General features: G+C 40.8%; 2 protein-coding genes across 2 annotated transcripts; one reads left to right on the top strand and one right to left on the bottom strand.

Moving 5' to 3' along the window:
* Positions 1 to 15,907: 15,907 nt before the first annotated feature.
* Positions 15,908 to 17,741, bottom strand: LOC126877161 (uncharacterized). Its single transcript, XM_050639981.1, has 4 exons — positions 17,676 to 17,741; positions 16,562 to 16,907; positions 16,416 to 16,477; positions 15,908 to 15,979 (listed from the first exon to the last, which is right to left on the bottom strand). The coding sequence occupies exons 1-4, from the start codon at positions 17,739 to 17,741 to the stop codon at positions 15,908 to 15,910; spliced, it is 546 nt and encodes a 181-aa protein (XP_050495938.1).
* Positions 17,742 to 19,438: 1,697 nt separating this feature from the next.
* Positions 19,439 to 20,088, top strand: LOC126877169 (uncharacterized). Its single transcript, XM_050639990.1, has 2 exons — positions 19,439 to 19,496; positions 19,740 to 20,088. Exons 1-2 carry the CDS (start codon positions 19,453 to 19,455, stop codon positions 20,086 to 20,088), a joined length of 393 nt encoding a protein of 130 aa, XP_050495947.1. The 5' UTR covers positions 19,439 to 19,452.
* Positions 20,089 to 20,492: the final 404 nt, after the last annotated feature.

Below are 20,492 nucleotides of genomic sequence, written 5' to 3'. Positions count from 1 at the left end.
ATCGCCAGTGATAAACACGTGAAAAACCATGCGCTGATGATGGGGTGGGGGGGGGGGGTGGAAAGAACGGCAACGGCAACGTTGTTGCCAAACGAATGTAATGAACGGGCAAATACGCGTTTGTTTGCAAGTACCCTACGGCGAGCAAATAACGTTACGCGAAATACGCGGCCCGGTTTCATCCTGTGTCGTCCTTTTATACACACGCGTGAAAAATTTCGCGGAAATTCGCACTGGCGACGCAGAATCGGTGCGCGGAAGAAATCTGGCCGACTCCTGTTAATAAATTTCTTTCTTACAAAATTTACCCGTGGACCGCGCTATCCAGCCGCCCGTGTTTCCATCTCTTCGCCAGCAATTTGGCAACATAGTTTACGAAAAGTTACGGGCGCCGACTGGAGAGAACGGCGAGACCGGTTTTTCTAAAATAAAACGATCCTGCGAAATAGACGCGACGAGTGCCACGGTCAGTCTTGGAAACTCGAGTCTCCGCGAAAACTCCTTCCGCTTCTGGCTATACGTACAAGTATATCAACGCGCGCCTTGCAACGCGTCTCGTGCTGTTTTTCTCCTATTCTGCTTGCACGTTTCTCAAAGAGAATACCTAATACCAAGGTGGCCTTCGCTTTACGCGTCTGTGCGATTCCCGCGATGGAAAAAACGTCGCGCTGTTCAGCAAACCAGCGTCCACGCAACGACAATACGTATACGACGATGCATAAATCAACGAATGTTCGCGTATAGAAACTTGTAAAAAAAATCCACTGTCGAAAAATAGAAAAATTCGTACTCGTGCAAAGATCAGCGGGAAACGAAACGTTTTTCGACTCGTAACCAAGCGTTATAGTCACAGGAATGTAACGAAACGGCGCGCAAACAACCGACGCGAAACCATCGTGACGCAAAAGCATTTCGCGACAGGGAGCGCGGGTCCGACCGTAGCGAAAAAACAGCAGCCAGCCCGCTGTCGTTTCACCCAATGGGGGGTTGTATCGATATATCGAGGCAGCGTCGCTGAAACCTGCTGGTGGCAGAGAGACAACGATAAGGGCCGCCATCTATCGACCGTAACAGCCTCCTTTTGTATTAACGACGCTGTTCCGACTGTAATTGAGAGCCTCTGTACTCCGGCCCAACGTCGCCAGGTTATTAAATCCCGGGATATAAATCAGTTAATATTATCCACGCGCCGCTAGCTCGCACTCTTTTCTTCGCCAGAGAAATGGATTTTCCGCTAAACTTAAATTGCTTAGCGATCGCCGGATGTGAAAGTTTTTTCGAGTCCGTCGATAAAGAGCTTCCGCGTACAACCGACCCGATCAACGTACCATCGACACGCGACAACTGCCAACGATTTACGACGGTTACGATGGTATTACCTTTTCTCCACGATACTTTTCTTTTTCTTTCTCTTCTTCCGCCGTATTTGAGTTAATCACGATGGTTGGTCGCTTTACGTCATCGTGTACGAGGGACACGCCGAATAAAGTTTGTGGAAAATCATTACTCCACGGATCCTTTTCATCGAGTGTTCCAAGATAGCCGTTAGTGGAATTTTCGACCTCGTTTAAGACCCATCAACGAGCTGAAATCTGCTCGCCAACTTTACTCGGAATTCAATGCTTTTCAATTACAAAGATTTTCCGGTTAACCGTTCCTTAATTAAACATGTAACTATACCGAAACGTTTAAATTACCTTTTGGACCTGGTATACAGGTCAAAGCTACTCCAGTTTACTCTGCTTTTTTCAGATCGTCCCTTTCAATTTCGCTGCGCGGAACGTCGGGAAAGGAACTCGAATACGAACGACTATTTCTTTTCTTGCCCCTCGATATCCGCACTACGCACGCGTTCGTTACGCGTTCGCGACCGTTGCCACGTATGTCTTCTTCCAAATATTCGACGGAAGGATGTAGGAAGCATGTCGGCCTTACACTTTTATGATATGGCGCTTTGTATCGCGAAGCCATCGAAAAGAGTTCCGTCGTCGAGTCCCGCCACGAATATATGGGCGGTGTAAAGCAGACCAGTAAACAGCTACATACCGTTTTATACGAAAGTCCCAAAAATGGTGGCGAAAATTACTTTTTTGCGGATTGGAAATATCAACAATAAATTCTTACTTATTATATAACGCAAACCAGAAGAAAAAGAATAAAAACAAAATAACGCATTTGCAATTCGTACGTCGCTTGATGGGTCAATTAATTGGGCATTTTCGTGACGCCGACCTCAAGAATACTTCATCAACTTCTGGAACAGCAGAAAGACTAAACGGCCTTTTACATGTCATTCGGCGAGATGACACAGAAGGAAGTAAAGATCGTGTGGTATGTTGTAATCGGAAAATCAAAGGTAGAAGAAGAGAATCGATGTACTATTATGCCACTCGTTTGGTTAAACCGGCCCTGCATACACGCAATTGCTTCGAAAAATACCACACCGTGCAAGTATATGAAAGGAGTCATAAACGTAGCAAAAGTAAGTATCTTTTCCTGGATTTTGACAAAAGAATTCTGTTATATTCAAACAAAGTCCTAGTTTTTATTACGCAAATGTTTTTTCGCATAGAATTAACACCAATGAATAAACGGATAACAGAAGAATTAAACGAAGTGGAACTAGTACAGTGCATAAAAGTACTATTGAAATCAAGCGAAAACATGAAAAGATCGAATTCCGTACCCGGATTACCTATAGAAATCATGTCTATAGAAATCATCTAAAGCACAAAAGATAAAAACAAGAAAAAGGATAGTAACACGGGGAACCAATCATCCTACAAAGAATTAGTACATTAAAATAAAAGATCAAACGCAACGGTGAAAAATTACTAGCGTTGCTGGAGAAGAAAAAGAAGAGCAGAATAACAGAGGAACAAAGAGAGTGAATACGAAATTAGAAAAGCTTTCCACAACTTCATAAGAAACTACTGGAAATGTAGAATGGAAAACATATCCAAATAAAAACCCAAAGAACTTTCACCATCGATTAACTGCGTCTTCCGCCCAAAAAACCACAACATAAGTGATATACTCTGACACAACCAGAACGGATACAAATAGGAATTCATGAAAGCCGACATGTACCGTCACACAATTCGACGAAGACAATAATATAATCATTATCGATAACCATGAGATACTAAACATACTAACATAGAGAAATAACATTTATTGTCTGGATGGTTATAAAGTATAAGGAGAAAGCTTAGGATATTGGCAAAGACGACTGAATTCCAACTGAAACATTCAGCATATACCGAATGGGAAAAACGGTCAGAGTCTACTTGGGGGTACGTGACTGCTGGGCCGCATGGGCACGCTCCGCGTTACATAGACGAAACCTTGAGTATCTCCAAATAAAGGGCCTAAAAAGGCTAATTTGGGAAGTCATAAATTAATCGTCTATACTAAGAGCACGCATTGAAACAGTCCACACACAAAATAGCCACATAAGAATATATCAGCATAACTAAGTTGACTGTTACGTCGCGTAACACTCTACCTAGCCGAGGCCACACACCGAAGGCAATATGGCAACCAGATGTCTTCGGATACTCGCAGCGTATCCTCCATAGTTTCAAGGACCTTCCATAAATTTCACAGATTTCCTAGAAAAGGTCCTTCAAACGAAACAAACATCTGGTTCGGAGGAATTTCTAGAGACTATTGTCTACCACGGCGAAAAAGGGAAAGGTAGTATTTGTCACGTACGCTGCAACTTTCCTCCCACTAACCACTTTCTCTCGAGGGCGGTTAAGACCCTGCGTCTAACCAATTAAAAACGAAGCCTATTCCCTCACTCTCCTAACACAAATCGTCACGAACAAATCCGATGGTCCCGTGCGCTAGACACACCCGATCCTTAGCTTTCCTCCGAGACAGCATCGTCTACCAAGAGTACTGATTTTACATCCTTCGAACGGTCAACATCCTTCCACCCGGTATACACACCCGTAGATCAGTCACTCATCTCGTACATACGCATCAGCGTAACTATCCTCGTTATAAGTTGTGGAATAAACGGTGAAATATAACTTACTACTGTGTCATATTCATTCAACCACCTCTGTTATCCTAACCGAAACAGGGGAACGACTACTTCGCGGCGTCGATTCACCGAATCGTAGCGAGAATTTACGCCTCTCGCTGACGCGTTTTCCTCGCGACCGCGTCTCTCCGCGAACGGTCGTAACATTGACAATCCAGATTTAATTCTATCTGACATTTCCACAAATTAAAATAAGTTAGATCTAACCTTCAAAAATGAACAATAAAAAAAATTATCGAATTTGGTAACATTGATTTAAAAGAACCTACCTAACTATATTTACGCACCTTTCACACATCTACTCCTGCAGCATAATATTTAACAATTGCCTAAATGCCAATTATTTCTCCATTCTGGAAAACAAGAAAGGCAGTAGCATTAAAAAAAGAAGGAAAAGCAACAGTGATTCTGTCAGCTATACCGATGAATTAGACTCTTACTCAACATTTATAAAGTATCCGAATCTATGATAAATAACACTATATACATTGAAAATAACCTAATTCCGGGCACCCAATTTGGCTTCAAATTTAAACATTCAACGATACATGCAATTACAAAATTCATCATATATCTCTTGGGCAAGAGACGAGAGTGATTGCGTCGAAGCGGTGTTCATAGATTTAGAGAGGGCATTCAACACATTCTGGCTGAATTTCTTTCCTTAAGCTCGAAAAAGAGAGCTTCCACACCACGTAATAAAAATAATTTGGAAATCACAAATTAATATAAGCGAATTCAAAACAATTCTATTCGGGCCGTACATTTCCAAAATATCAGATGCAAAAAGCAATTCCGCCTACACGATATCTACGATACAATAGCAACATATCCATTCCTCACAAAAAAGTCGTTTGCTATTTAGATATACATTCGGATTTCAAATCGAACAAACACACGAATCTACTGCAAACAACTAAATAATAAAGTAAAAATATTCTGCTGCAAACTTCTAATAAAGCTGATCCTGATGTACGGTTGCCCGATTTGATTTAAACAGAAAAGCCAAATTGGTTCAAATGTAAGTGTCTGAGATCATACTCAATACATATTTAACCATTATATACCATTTATAGGTTTTAGATATTTTTTGTACAGTAATATCGAATAACAAAACTAGTTACTTCAGCAAACGCTCATACCACATTGAGTACACTCGTTCTCGCATTCTTCTCCTGAAGAAAGGAAAAACAATATTGTAGAAAAGTACCACTTTTGTAGCGACTTAAATTCAATCATTAACTGAAATGTTAAAAATGTAAATCCGACACAAAATATTGTATGGCTACGTCATACCGTCGCGTAACGGTACTTTTGCCAAAACCACATTCCAACTGAAATTCTTTCTTTATTAAGAATATATACGTGTAATATGTATTTTCTCGGGCAATAAATGTTATATATATGTCGGGTTCACATTATGACTAGGGTTAGGGGCGTGAAACGAATCTTCATTTGGATTAGACATTTTTGTTATGCAATATTTACTACTGCAAATAGGATTATTACAGCATTTGACAAGTAACCGTGGTAATTAGATACTCGAGAAGCCAATGACAATGATCCTAGGTTCAATAACGAATCCGCGGTCAGCGGGATAACAAAATGCCCTTTTTTTTCAAAGTCCAAGTTCTACTCAACTTGCTTGTCTACGGTACAAGTATTACTAAACTAACTATTTGTTAAAAAGTAGAATATTCACCGAGCGTAAAGACGCTATGTAACTCGCTGATGTGACCTCACGAGAGAATAACTTTCCGTCGTGATGATGCTGCAGAGGAAATCTATGATGGGGTGTGTCGCAGAACATGAGATCATCGGATTCGCGGAGAGATGCCTTCGTCCGGAAAGTGAGGGAAAGTGACGTTGAGAGAAAGTTGCTAGCAGGAAACGTCGTTCGTGAGAAACATAGATTTCCCCTATCTTTTCGTAGTTGGGACAAAGACTGTTTGTCTGTTTGAAGGACCTTAGTTAACTAAATCTTGAGATTTATAACGGGTCCTCAGGCTAGCTGAACATGTACTGTGGAGATGAAGAGGGTCTGCATGTCGTGATCCACGAACAGCAACTGTTGGAATGTTTACTGTCGAGTGCCACTACAACTATTTTTTTTTTTTTGTTGAGGTTATTTGATGTATAAACAGAGAAAGTCGTGGATAAATTGTAAGGTAGATAATATATTTTCATACAGAAGTGTAATTATAAGTAAGAATACAATTTGAACTGGTCCAAATCCGCACGCTAGCAGTGTTACCCTATAACTGAAAACCCCGAAGCCAACGTCGCCTGTCTACTGTTTAAGGTCTGCCTAATTTATCGCGATGTAAATTGTAGCGCAAATAGCGATAAAAATAATGAAGCAATAACATTCGCAGATGACCTACTAATATGCGCGAGAGACAATAAAGCTTTAAAATCCAAAAGCCATCTACAACAAATATTGGACATAATGTATGGCTATTTATGGACAGTAGAAATTAATATAAACAAGTAAAAGAATTTTATTCTAGCTGTACATCTCCGAAATATCAGGGACAAACTACGATGTACGCAGCTATGTCAAGAAATTTCGTTTATACGACAGCAACAATAACAACCAACCATTGTTTCCTGCAATGGAAACACGAATTGAAGCCTAAATTGAAAAACACGATTTCAAACTACTTGCCCAGGCTGTTGTTTTAGAATCATCTCGTTATCAGTCCAACAATTGCAGAACAATCACTGAGTAGACGTAAATGAAATTGATAAATAACGAATTCTTTGCAATAATAATACTTAATGAACAAAATGGAGACATTTTGCAAATGGGTCCAGTCAATGGACTACTCTTAAAAGATGCAAAAGGTTTCATCTCGATAGCTCGATCCAATCCAGAATAACTGATGAATTTGTATACATAAAAATTGGCTTTTTGTAAAAAAAAAAAAATAGTTTACAAAAAAGAAATGGAAAAATATTTTATATCTGAACCAACGGAAAATTATGTCTTACAAGGAGCAAAAAGTGTCATTCCGATTGATCAAGCCGTTTCCGAAAAATCGGTAAACATAACAAAAAGATAAATATACATGTCGAATTGAGACATTTTCCACCTTTTCCAATGTCGATGTCATGAAATGTAAACCTTTTTTCGCATTTCTAGCAACAACTTCTAAGTCAGTACTGTGTACTAAAATAGCACCTAATATATTTGATAATATAATTGATTAGTTTCAATTCCATTCTTTTTAAACAAAAAATGCTATTGGTTATTTCCAATTACTGAGTAAATCGCTTGTCATGAAAAACTGCGCACTACTTGTTTTCCTGCAAAATTCGAAATCCTCAAAACCTTCAATAATTTGTTCATTTCAGTGGAAACTAAAATATCTCTTTATTGACATTTTTTCGTATAGAAGAACACAGTTCCCGTCAAAATCATTTTTTCGCTACTTTAATTCTTAATGAATCAAACAAATTTCGACATGTACCTAACCAAGTATTAATTACACCGAATCAATGAATGATTATGCCAGGACTTGAAATATTAAACTTGCGAGTATCACGAATTTCTACTCAGAGAAGGTGAAACGTAATATGGCGTTAGAAAAACACTATTCGTCTGCCAGGAAGAGATAACTGCATCGGTATAAACATTAAACTGAAACCACAGATTCTACACGCGTTTGCCTTTTTCAGGCATACATCACTAATGTTACCTGAAGATAAATTCTCGCCTACGCTTTCTAATGCTTTACGCTTCACTCACTCTCTCGTTGTCATTACTTGAATACAAACACAGAATAGTATTCTTCCCTAATCTTCCAGAAGAACAAAAATGATTTTTAATAGCGATACGTTACAATTTATAATCGTACGTCTATTACAACCTGTTGTTTTTATTTTAAAACAAACAGAAATACATACCTTATCCAAACATCAACGATATTTTATCAACAAGTGACGGTTATTATATCAACTGAAATTTTGTGGTATATTTACTTAACACGCAAAATAACAAGTCATCTGGTGGCACCAATTGATATCTACTTTTATTTTATGCATTTCATAGTAAAAGATCATTCGCATTTATATATTAACCCAAATATAATATAATCTTAAACCTAAATTTACTAATTGTGGATATTTATTGACAGATGGTAATTTAAAAATTCATATCCATACTCCTTCCTATTTTGCACATTTTTTTGTTTTGAGAGGAGAGGAGAATGCAGTTACGCATAACTAGGTACGTTAGCGCGCGCCTGGATTATGCGGGACTTGGCAAGATGATAGCACCTCTACCCACCAAAAAACCCCTCCTCTGTCTCTCTCCTCTGTCGGTACAAGAACCAACCCTGGAACCACCTCTCGGCATTACTTCAGGGTTGGTCTTCTTACTGAGTGTACCTCTCATCTTATTATGATCTTCTTCTAGTTAATCCTCTCCTTCTTCTCTCCATGTTCCTCTCCTTATCTTGTCTATCTGATTGAGCTATCATTTTCTTTCGGCAAAGCCCTTGGAATCTAGCCCAGTTCTCCTCGCTATTGACGACCACGTCGATTACGTTATTGGTTGCCAGTATTTCGCCTACGTAATTATCCAACAATGTACTTCCATTGTCCCATCTGGGGCAATTGAACAACGCATGCTCTGCATCTTCACCTTCGACATCACAATCCCAGCATCTTGGGTGTGTCTCTTTCCTAATCGTTCTCTATTAAAAATGCAGGCGTCGTCAATCAGCTTTCTGGTCCAATTATCTTCTCTGCAATAGAGCTACTCTTCCCTTCATCTTTTATTCGATCACTATCGACATCTTCGGAATGTTATTGTTTTTCCGTATTGCTAGGGCTTTGACACATATCGGTGTGGCATAAAGCACCACCGACTCCCGCACTCCGTAATAGTTTCCTAACTGAGTCGGTGGGCCCATTGACGTTCGGCAACGATGTCCTTGTCACAGACGAAATTCGAGCAACTGTATATAACAAACCGAAATTCCGAACGCTTTATCGCGTGTGACCGTCCGGTCAGCACCCGTTCTCAGCCGCCTGAGTGGCATTCGATCACTTCAGCCGTTCTCCGAATTTTACACTAAGTATAAACAAAACCTTCTCCCACTCCAACGATTGGAAGAATATAAATGCTCCCTTCAAAATCATTCAGTCAGTCTAATAAAAAAATTCTTAACTAATCCAAGTATCGAAAGTGTATCATCGCGAACCGAAAAAATTGTATAAATTGAGTAAAAAATAAAAAGAACTTAATCTCCTTTTCGGAAATTAACAAGTTCCTTATTTTTACCTTAATTTTACACGACATTTTTGGCGATCCGTGCCAGGATCTATTCACTTCAGTGCAAACGAAATTACGATTTCGGCGTACGCGCATCATTGAAGATCGAAGGATCAACGGACCCAGTGCGAATCTTTGCTACTACGAAGGCCTGCAGCAACTTTCAACGTTCCACTACGATGAAACTAGACGAGAGGACTACGGTCAGCGCAGAGCAACCCTACGAATAAGATTCGGAATCTAGAACCAACCAGAGAGGAAACATCCCTGAGACTCCTCAACGGTCATAGCTACTACGGTAAGCTGAAAATCTGGATTCATTTTCACGATACCGTGTGAGAAAACCCAGTTTCTCAAGCGCTTCGAGTCCAAATAGCAACAGTAGTTCAGACTCAATAAGCTCATTAGAATCATGCCCACATCACGAAAAGACAAAGTCGAAACTATTGAAACCGTTTCTACAAACGGAGGTACGGACAATTCGATTCGTGCCATACTCGACGTGATACAAAAACAAATTGAAATTCTTGCGCAACGTGTAGAAGAGACACAACGGACGGCCGACAGTGAAAATAAGAAGCGTGCAGCGGAAATAGAACTATTAGGCAAAAATATCTCTAAAATAAAAATAGGACGCGACGCTACTACAGAACTAGGCTCCCTTATTACTATGGACGAATCTGTTGCCGCGAGAGATAGAACTTCCCCACCATGCGTTCCAATTCGAACAGAAGAAGGCAACCATCCCTCTTACGAAGACCGTCCACCGCAATTCGCCTCTCCGAGCTTACGGACCAAAGACGCGATAGTATGTATTCCGCAATTAAACGGTGAAGACAATATCGGAGTCGAAGAATTCATACGCGAAGTACGCGAATTACGAGCCATGTGTAGCGAACCCACGCTATTATTAAAAACGATCAAAATCGGGAAAATCGCGGGTAAAGCCGCAATGGCCATCTGCAATATACCGATATACGAATACGGACACCTGTACGATGCCCTAAGACGAAACGTAGCCACCCAAGACTCTGTTAGAGAACATCAAGACCAGCTACGCGAAACGAGACAGCGTCACGACGAAAGTGTGCAAAGTTATATCATCAGGTTCCGCAGAGCACTCAATAAGTTACAATACAGTATAACGAACGAATACCGTGACGAAATTACTAGACGAGCTATGAACGACAGGATTTTAAAAGACTCCGTGATCGATTTTATCCGAGGCCTGAAAGGCGAAATAGGACAATTACTACTCGCCAATCCACCATACAATATCCTTGAAGCCGAAAAGAAAGCCACCGACATCGAGCGATTCTTCGGGGAAGATCGAAATCGACGACCAAAACCAATAGAACGATTACGACTCCCTGAGCAGCAACGACTAACAACCAATAATCCTAATCCGATCACTAAAAAACCAACTCCAACACCCAATCCAATGCCAAGAAGCTTCCGACAAACCGAACAAATACCACTTGCCCAAAGGACACAATTAAAATGCTTCAAATGCAACCAGATCGGACATGTCTCCAGTCAATGTAAAAATTTTCGAACACCCAGCCAATTTCCGAGACCACCAGCAGTCCACAATCTCGAGACACACAAGGAAGAAATAGAGAAACCAACAGACCAGACCTACGAATTAACGCCACAACGGGAAGACTACCCACAGTACTTTTACGATCCGACGGACAGCGACATAAATTCCTCATTGACAGCGGAGCAGGAATTAATATACTCAAGCGAAGATGCGTATTACGACCAAGAATAACAAAAGAACGGAAATTCTCGATGGGACACTCTAAATTTGAAACCAACGAACACGCTTTGATAAAACTATTTGGCAAAACTCTAGAATTTTTTGTGGTAGAAGACAACTTTCCAATTATAGAAGACGGCATATTCGGTTTGCCAGCCCTATCTAAATTCAAATTTGAACTCTCGAATCATTATTGCAACAGGAAAACGACGTACCTCCAAAACAAGCAGTGTCAAAAACAGTCTACCTGGAAGGAAAACCGACAACGATATGCTTTATCAATTGTGGTGAGTGCCCAGCCAAAATGACTAATTTTATCGAAAATTCAAATACGTACGATCAAGTCTCCACGTTTAAAGATATAGTTAGACTTTCGCATATAGAGAAAACCCTCCGTGAACCAATCGAAAAGATATTGCTGTTCTACCTCGACGTATTCAATCTAGAGACCGACTTATTACCATGCACTAACCTTGCTAAACACACAATAACGTTAAAAGAAAATAAAATCATTAACACAAAATCTTACCGACCGCCTGAATGCCATAAAGAAGAAATCAAACGACAAATGGACGAAATGCTACAAAAGAACATTATAGAACCATCTGATTCTCCTTACAATTTACCAGTCTGGGTAGTACCAAAAAAGGCAGACGCCTCAGGGAAACAGAAATGGCGAATTGCAATAGACTTCAGAAAAATAAACGAACTAACTGACCAGGACGCATATCCATTACCTGACATAGACGACATACTATCCCAACTAGGCAACGCAAAATTCTTCTCAGCCCTCGATTTATCCTCCGGATTCCACCAAATCCCAATGGACATAGACTCTAAAAAGTACGCAGCATTCTCCACACCACAAGGACACTATCATTACAATAGGATGCCATTCGGTTTAAAGAATACACCTGCAACATTTCAACGCATGATGGATACCGCGCTAAGAGGACTCATAAATAAACATTGCTTCGTATATTTAAACGACATTATAATATTCGGACAGTCGATTGAAGAGCACAATAGCAACCTCGCGATAGTATTGCAACGCCTACGCGAACTCGGACTCAAAATACAGCCGGACAAATGCGAATTTCTCAAACCAGAATTAGAATATCTTGGACATATAGTAACCGCCGAAGGTGTAAAGCCAAATCCCAAAAAATTAGAAGCCGTTAGCAATTTCAAACAGCCACGTAATCCCACAGACATCAAATCGTTCTTAGGACTAGCAGGTTATTACCGTAAGTTCATAAGAAACTTTTCTAAGATCGCGAAACCATTGACCGAACTTACAAGAAAGGAGACATCATTTCATTGGACAGATAAAACCCAGGAAGCATTCCAGACATTAAAAGACAAACTCTGTTCATCACCCGTACTAAAATTCCCAGACTTTGCGAAACCATTCACATTAACGACTGACGCCAGTAACGAAGGTATAGGTGCAATCTTATCACAGGACGGACATACATGTTGTTATATCTCGCGAACTCTAAACCCACCGGAACGAAATTATTCCACTACAGAAAAAGAACTTTTAGTAATAGTATGGGCCGTGAAACGCCTCCGACAATATCTGTTAGGACAGAAATTCCTCATCCGAACCGATCACCAAGCACTAAAATGGTTACAGAATTGCAAAGACCCCTCATCACGCTTGACGAGATGGCGACTAAAACTAGAAGAATACGAATACGACATAGAATACACGAAAGGAAAAGATAATACTGCAGCCGACGCACTATCTAGAATACATGTTCTGACCAGACGACTCGAAAATTTGAACATAGAACTCGATAAAAAATATCACGATTGGGAAAAATCTACCGACGCGTTACCCAAAATTCTCAAAATGACTCCGAACCGTAAATCTTTCTATCAATTATCCAAAACAGAGCTAGGAAATTACGACAGAATCGAATGGTTAACTAAATTAAACGAAATTATTCATATAAACGAAAAGATAGGTATAGGCGACGACAGTTTCACAGAGACCGAAAAGAACGCGATCAAACAAATTTTATTATTCCTGAACGACACTGTAAAAGAATTAAATTTTGCATGGGAACCAATTCAAACATATAGCGACGAAGAAATAGACGAATTATTGAAAGAAAATCACGATTTAGTAGGACACCCCGATATACAAAAGACATACGACCGCATTCGTGAACGGCACAGAGTACCAGATTTGATGAAACGCATACAACAACATATAGAATCATGCGACACCTGCCAAACATCTAAAACTACACGTATCAGACCGCGCGAAGAACCTTGTATCACCGACACACCCCTCGAACCAAACGATAAAATTGCTATGGACTTATTAGGCCCACTGAAAAAGACGAAAAAAGGCAATCAGTACATTCTATCCATACATGACGAATTGACAAAATACTTAATACTCGTACCACTAAAAACTCAGCAAACGGAAACAATTTGGAACGCACTCTTGAATCATTACATTTACATCTTTTCCGCTCCAAAAAAGATATTAACTGACCGCGGACAGAATTTTATATCTAGTTTAATGCAACAGTACGAAGACGCGTTCAAAATCAAACATATCAAAACGACATCCTTCCACCCACAAAATAACGGATCGTTAGAACGGACACACGCAGTAATAACAGACATGTTAAAATCGATGCAGCGAAATTCGGATGAAGAATGGGACGATCAACTTAACTTTGTATGCCTTGCATATAACACAATGATACACGACTCTACTGGTTACACGCCATTCGAACTCACATTCGGACACCAAGCCAATCTTCCCTCCACAATATCCAAGAATCCCCAACGCACATACGCAGACGAAGTCACGTTCCGCAAAAAGGAATGGGACTCTAGACTCCGACACGCTCGCGAAACATTGATCAAAAGTAAACAGCGATATCAGCGCGATCAAAAACGTAAAATTATAAAACCTCAATCAGTTTTCAAAGAAGGAGACTCCGTTTTAATACATAACGATCATAAAAGGCATAAACTTGATGTGGAATGGTTAGGACCGTACACGATTGATAAGGTATGTACTCCATACTATCTGATTCAAGACAAAAAGATACACGGTAATCGTTTAAAACCTTACTTTCCAGGTCGACGCTCCTCTTTGCCGGAATAGTATCCGCGCAAATAAATATTACACCATTAGAAGGAAACTCTGTATTCGTAGAAAACATAGGAAAAGGATATTTATACAGCGACACTGCCAATGTAATAGTAGGATTAGACACTAGCGACATATACGAACAGATAAGCGCAATAGAATCATATAAATTAACAATAGACTCACGTGCAATCAGCAAACAATACGTCGAAGAGTTAGGCGGATTACAAAATCGCATCAATAACCTAAAACAACTCGCAAAACACTTGAAAGCGTTAACACATACCCGGAGCACACGAGGTCTGCTTAACATCATAGGTTCCGTATCGAAAAGTCTGTTCGGGACTCTCGACGATGATGATCTTACGCTCATAAACAAAAATATGGACAAACTATTCGATGATAATAATAAAATCAAGACCATAATAGCTAATTAAACAGCACTTATTAGAAAAATTGTAAACTCAGAAAACCTAAACCACTTAGAGAGATCATATAGTGATATATTAAAATTACAACAGCAGGCAAATATCGATAGATCTATGCTTAAGATAATCATGAAAGTCGGCACCGCGATGCAAACTTTACACTTCCAATTAGATGAAATAGTTAACGTCATGATATTAGGCAAACAAGGAATAATTAGTCCACAAATACTTGACCCCAATGAATTCATAGAAAATTACGCCAAGGCAATAGGTAGCCAGATGTACAACACCGCGATTTCTGCCAAAACCGAACATTTTCAATTCATACTCGACATCGGTGATCTTAAAATCTTCACAATAGATGACAAAATATTTTTCAAAATCATAGTACCTTTAGTCTCTAACACAGAATGGAACATATTACAAGTATATCCTATGCCGAGTAAAAGAAATGGAGTATTTTTGGCTCCAGTAGTCGAACATCAGATGTATTTAACTTCAGGTCTTTCATTTATAAACGCTGATATCGAGTATTTCAACAAACTTTGTAAGAATCGAGCCGGAACCACTATATGCAAACAAACACTACCAATCCATGAGAGAAATTCAAGAACCGATTGTCGCAGCGAAATAATAAATTTCAAACCACACATTGAACATTGTCAAATAACTGTACTTAAGATTGAAGACATTAGCTTTATACCGCTCAAAACTAGCAACTGTTACATTGCGATACCAGCAAATCCGATAGAAATAGACACAATTTGCCAAACGAAACATACCTTACAAAAACTTGACAAGCCTTCCATCATAAGAGCTAACACTTCTTGCGATTTATTGTACAAAGACGAACACATGCGTATAGGCGAAACAAAAAACGAAGTCATATACGAAATCAAAACAAAAACCCTAGCGCTCAAAACAAACGATAGTTTCACTCATCTATTAGATAAACTCCAGCGAGCACCGAAAATAATAGATAATTTACAAGGCTATAAAACAACGATCGATAAAATAGGCGACGAGATAGAAACTCTTAATTTCGAACACAGAATTAAAAATATACAGTATTGGGGACTAACCACGCTCCAGATATTAGGGTACATAGCATTAGGCATACTAGGTATATATGGATTAAACAAAATAGGGGTATTCAAATGCATCAGGAAATGTATACCGAACAAATAATGTATCAATTTATTTTGCTGCCGAAATGAAACTGTAATCAACAGCCACAATGCGACAGCCCCACCAGTACCACTCACCCTGGGCTCAACACCCAACATCTATATTCCAACCAACACATACCACTCAGATGAAGAGGAGGAATCAGCTGTAATTTTCAAGCCACGTCAAGTCCGATTCCACAAAAGTCTTCTGAAGAAAACTTGAGGGATCAAGTTCAATCTAAGAAGGGGGGAATGTCACAGACGAAATTCGAGCAACTGTATATAACAAACCGAAATTCCGAACGCTTTATCGCGTGTGACCGTCCGGTCAGCACCCGTTCTCAGCCGCCTGAGTGGCATTCGATCACTTCAGCCGTTCTCCGAATTTTACACTAAGTATAAACAAAACCTTCTCCCACTCCAACGATTGGAAGAATATAAATGCTCCCTTCAAAATCATTCAGTCAGTCTAATAAAAAAATTCTTAACTAATCCAAGTATCGAAAGTGTATCATCGCGAACCGAAAAAATTGTATAAATTGAGTAAAAAATAAAAAGAACAATCTCCTTTTCGGAAATTAACAAGTTCCTTATTTTTACCTTAATTTTACACGACATCCTAATCGCTCCTATTAGGGTATCAACCATGACACACACCTTTCCTAGATGTAATGAGAATTTTCTATTATTGTCCTATTGCACCCCAAGATACCTAACCTTCTATTTAGTCATCAACAGGTACTTGCCCATATTGACGTCCTTGACCTTGTGATACGATTTCCGGTAAGTAGAATCACCTCCGTCTTGTCTTGAGCTAATTTCAATCCAGTTTCGGTACACCACCGATTCTTCTGCTACTTCAATATCGGGCCTACCACCAATCGTGGGACTCCTCTGAATTTTCCTACTAGGCTTAAAGGGATCACCTTCCTCGTCTCCCCTAGTCTTCGGTGCAACCGATATGGTGACGTTGTCACTTATTCTGATGTCCGACACTATCCTTGGGTTTTCAATACTAACCGCCAACCTCTTGCTATTCGCCTTTGCGCCAGTCGCTGTTACTGTACAAGGGGGTGCCTGGGGTTCCACCTCCTAGCCAAAACCGTTCGAATGTATCCAATCATAACCGAAAGAACTCGCCAAGTCGTCAACAAAAAGCCAGTATAATAGAAATAAAAAATATATAACGAATAAATAAATAAATAAGTATCTAAGAGCAAAACATAGTTATATCCTCATAATTAAATATTATCTTAGAAATTTCTACACAGCTACAATAAACTAAATCTATCAAGCTAAATTTATATAACGCTAAAATAAACTAAATATATCAAGCTAACGCCTGCGCTTCAATAAGAGGCCTGATGATACATACGCAGATCACCGCATGTATAAATAGATAATATAGTAATAAATAAATAAACAACCAGCTAACTAAATAAATAAATAAATGAATAATAACTAAATAACTAAATAATAAATAAACCAACATAACTAATAATAAATATTAATAATAAATAAGTAAATAAATAAATAATATCAAAACAAATAATACATAAATAATCAACCAATAGTTAAATAAATAAATAAATAAATAAACGAGTAAAGTAAATAAATAATATAAATAAGAAACGCATATACCGGCATTCCCCAACCCACACGACGCCGCGTAACTCAAATAAAGCCTCCACGTACGCAGCACCCGTCATACTTATTTATTCTTATTTATTCACCAAGGAAGTTTGACTCGAGTGGCGAAATAAATAAAATAAATAAAATAAACGATATATAACTAGAACTCTGGTCGACCCGACTTTATTTCTTCGTAATAGGAACTTAAGTCGAGCCGGCCGTACATACCCTAGTGTGCTGCCCGTAAGGTGGCGACGCCACACATCGACGCGACAAACCACCTCGCCTGCGCATCGTTCGGCACCACGCGTACGTCCTGCCACTACCATTACAATAATGGCGTCAAATCTATCCACGTGCGCGTCTCGATATTAAAGAAAATCGCGTATTTCTTGTATCTCACGTTGTCGCGCAATGCGAGTGCTACATCACATCCAGTAATACTCAATAACAATTCTTACCCGCTAGTATAAACTCTACGGCGAATACAATCCTCTCCACGCCACGCAGGTGCTCGCCGAGCCCCTGTTTGCCAGCAGGAGCCCGAGACCCGCTGCCCAATCGGTAAGCGTCCGTCCCCGAGAGTTGGTCCTGGGATTTTCCCATTGCATAGAGTGGGCATTGAAGTCCCAGAGGACGAGTACCTTGCGGGGGAGGCATCTCCCGACGCACTCGCCGACCCGTTCCAGGAAGCCCCTGTACGCAGCCAGGTCGATGTTGGGGGAGTCGTATACCGCTACCACCATTACTCCACTCCCGTATGGTCTGGAAGAGCAGATCTTGCGCCCTTCTCGACCTACAGAGATTGCATTGGAGGAGGCGCTTGAACTACTCGGTCACCTCTATGGCCTCCTCCCGACCATCTGCCGCTGCTGCTTTGGCGGTTCTCCCTGGTGTCCTTTCCGCAGCTGCTGGCTCGCGGATTGATCTCCTCCTCTTGACTTTCGGGGGGGGGGGGACATTCCGCACCGCCCATCCTGTGATTGGCGGGCGTCCCGAGCGACTCGCACAGGGAGCACTTGGGAGCAGAGGCGGGACAGCCTCTGGCGCGGTGTCCGCTTCCGCCGCACCTGTAACACAGGTGCCCTCGATCCTTGCTGGACACGCATGTTGCGCGTACGTGCCCCACCTCCAGCACCTGAAGCACTGCAGGGGCCGCTTCGGGATGGCTCGAATCCTCGCGGTTGACCAGCCCAGGGCTATTTTCCCTGCCTGGGATACTTTCCGGGCTCCTGCCACCGGGCACTTGATCCAGGCAGACCCTAGGCCACCTCTGCCGCCGTTCTCGCCGACCTGAACCTCCGCGCAGCCGCATCCTGCCGCCGAGGCCAGTGCTTTCCGCAGCTCCTCCTTCTTGACCGAGATGTCTATCCCGGTATCTCGAAGCTCCGCCATCCAGGTAGGCGTGGCGACTCTCACCGCAGTTGCGTCTAGCGCCTCGGCCAGACGCGTCGCCAGCAGCGTCGCCAGCAGCGTCGCCTTTTCCCTGTTCCTGTCTCCAGGGAATCTGATGATGATGGCGCCCGTCATCGCCTTCTTCATCCCCACCTGCTCCACGCCGAGCTCCGAGAGCGGGACCTCCGGCTGCCTCGAGGACGTCGGCGTACGACATCCATGCTCCCTCGTTCAGCGTCAGAGTCACCGCGGATGTTCGCGGTGCGCGAGGGAGCGTGACCGCCTTGGGTGCCTGCGACGGTCCTCTGCTTGTTGCGGCGGCGCTCGCTTTCGCCGCGCCTGTCGTCCTGGGCTGGGATTGCTGCTGGCGTATCCTCGTCGGCGGTGCCACGTTCGCCCCTTTCCTCGCTGTCTCTCCTCCAACGGCGACGGCTGTCTTCCTCTGATTTTTGTTCTTCCGTCTCTTCTTCCTCGCCTCTACCACTCTCCACTCCCCACCCTCCTGCTCCCTCGGGAGTGTAACGTCAATTCACATCAGAGACCAGGCCACACACCACGGATAGGATGGCACCCAGATGTCTGCATATCCTCCCTCAATAGTCTTAGAGTAATGTTGTCTCATCGAAATTTGTTACTTTTCATCCAAACTCTAAGGTAAATATATTAAATTAATATACACAATGTATCCGGTTGATCTCAGACCACACATATATTTCGAAATTTATTTTTTATTTATGCCAAATTTAAATATATATTATTCGTTTTATATGATTAACAAACCATTCCTTATTCAAGTCAACTATATAATATTTTCTCTATTGTTGTGCATCTTAACTCTTATCATTCTAGTTGAAATTATAAATATTCGATTCAATTGCATTTTGTTCATAATCGAAGTGCCCCAGGATCAATGGATATTCGACGTGGAGACCGAATACTAGTTTTCTTGCCATTATTTCACGGTTATGCGTTCGGAATGATGAATACGGCAATAAGTTGCGGTGCAGCTGTGTACATAATGGGAAATTTCGAGTTAGAAACGTTACTCAGTTCCGTAGAAAAATACAGAATTACGCATATACCATTGGTCCCTCCAGTTTTAGTTGGTCTTGCGAAGCATCCAATGGTGCCAAATTACGATTTCAGCAGCGTGAGAGAGATCGTTTCCGGTGCGGCACCGCTTCCGCCGGATGTAAGTTTTTCGTCCAAACTACCCAACGTAATACGTTATAACGTTATTCTATAAAACGTAATACGTTATAACGTTATACCATATAACGTAATACGTTATAACGTCATACCATAAAACATAATACGTTATTACGTTATTCTATCTAACGTAATACGTCATAAAGTTATGCTATATAACGTAATACGTTATTACGTTATACTATATAACGTAATACGTTATAGCTTTATACTATAAAACGTAATACGTTATAAAGTTATACTATATAACGTAATACGTTATAATGCTACACTACCTAACGTAATTCGTTATAACGTTATACTATATAACGGAATACGTTATAACGTTATACTATATAACGTAATACGTCATTACGTTATTCTATATACCGTAATACGTTATAACGTTATACTACCTAACGTAACACGTTATAACGTTATACTATATAACGGAATACGTTA

This window comes from Bombus huntii, unplaced genomic scaffold (assembly GCF_024542735.1).
Source record: "Bombus huntii isolate Logan2020A unplaced genomic scaffold, iyBomHunt1.1 ctg00000129.1, whole genome shotgun sequence".
Classification (NCBI taxonomy): Eukaryota; Metazoa; Arthropoda; class Insecta; order Hymenoptera; family Apidae; genus Bombus; species Bombus huntii.
Note: the sequence above shows the minus strand (reverse complement) of the source record. Positions and strands in the feature narration are given on the sequence as shown.

What these genes read in the sequence shown, in the direction of transcription:
- LOC126877161 (XM_050639981.1), bottom strand. Translation starts at nt 17,741, where the DNA reads ATGCGCAGGCGAGGTGGTTTGTCGCGTCGATGTGTGGCGTCGCCACCT. An exon ending in CTTACGGGCAGCACACTAGG is followed by an intron (nt 16,908 to 17,675) that starts GTATGTACGGCC and finishes GGTTTTGGCTAG; the next exon opens with GAGGTGGAACCCCAGGCACC. An exon ending in GGATGTCGTGTAAAATTAAG is followed by an intron (nt 15,980 to 16,415) that starts GTAAAAATAAGG and finishes TGAAAATTACAG; the next exon opens with CTGATTCCTCCTCTTCATCT.
- LOC126877169 (XM_050639990.1), top strand. Translation starts at nt 19,453, where the DNA reads ATGTTGTCTCATCGAAATTTGTTACTTTTCATCCAAACTCTAAG. An exon ending in CTTTTCATCCAAACTCTAAG is followed by an intron (nt 19,497 to 19,739) that starts GTAAATATATTA and finishes TCATAATCGAAG; the next exon opens with TGCCCCAGGATCAATGGATA.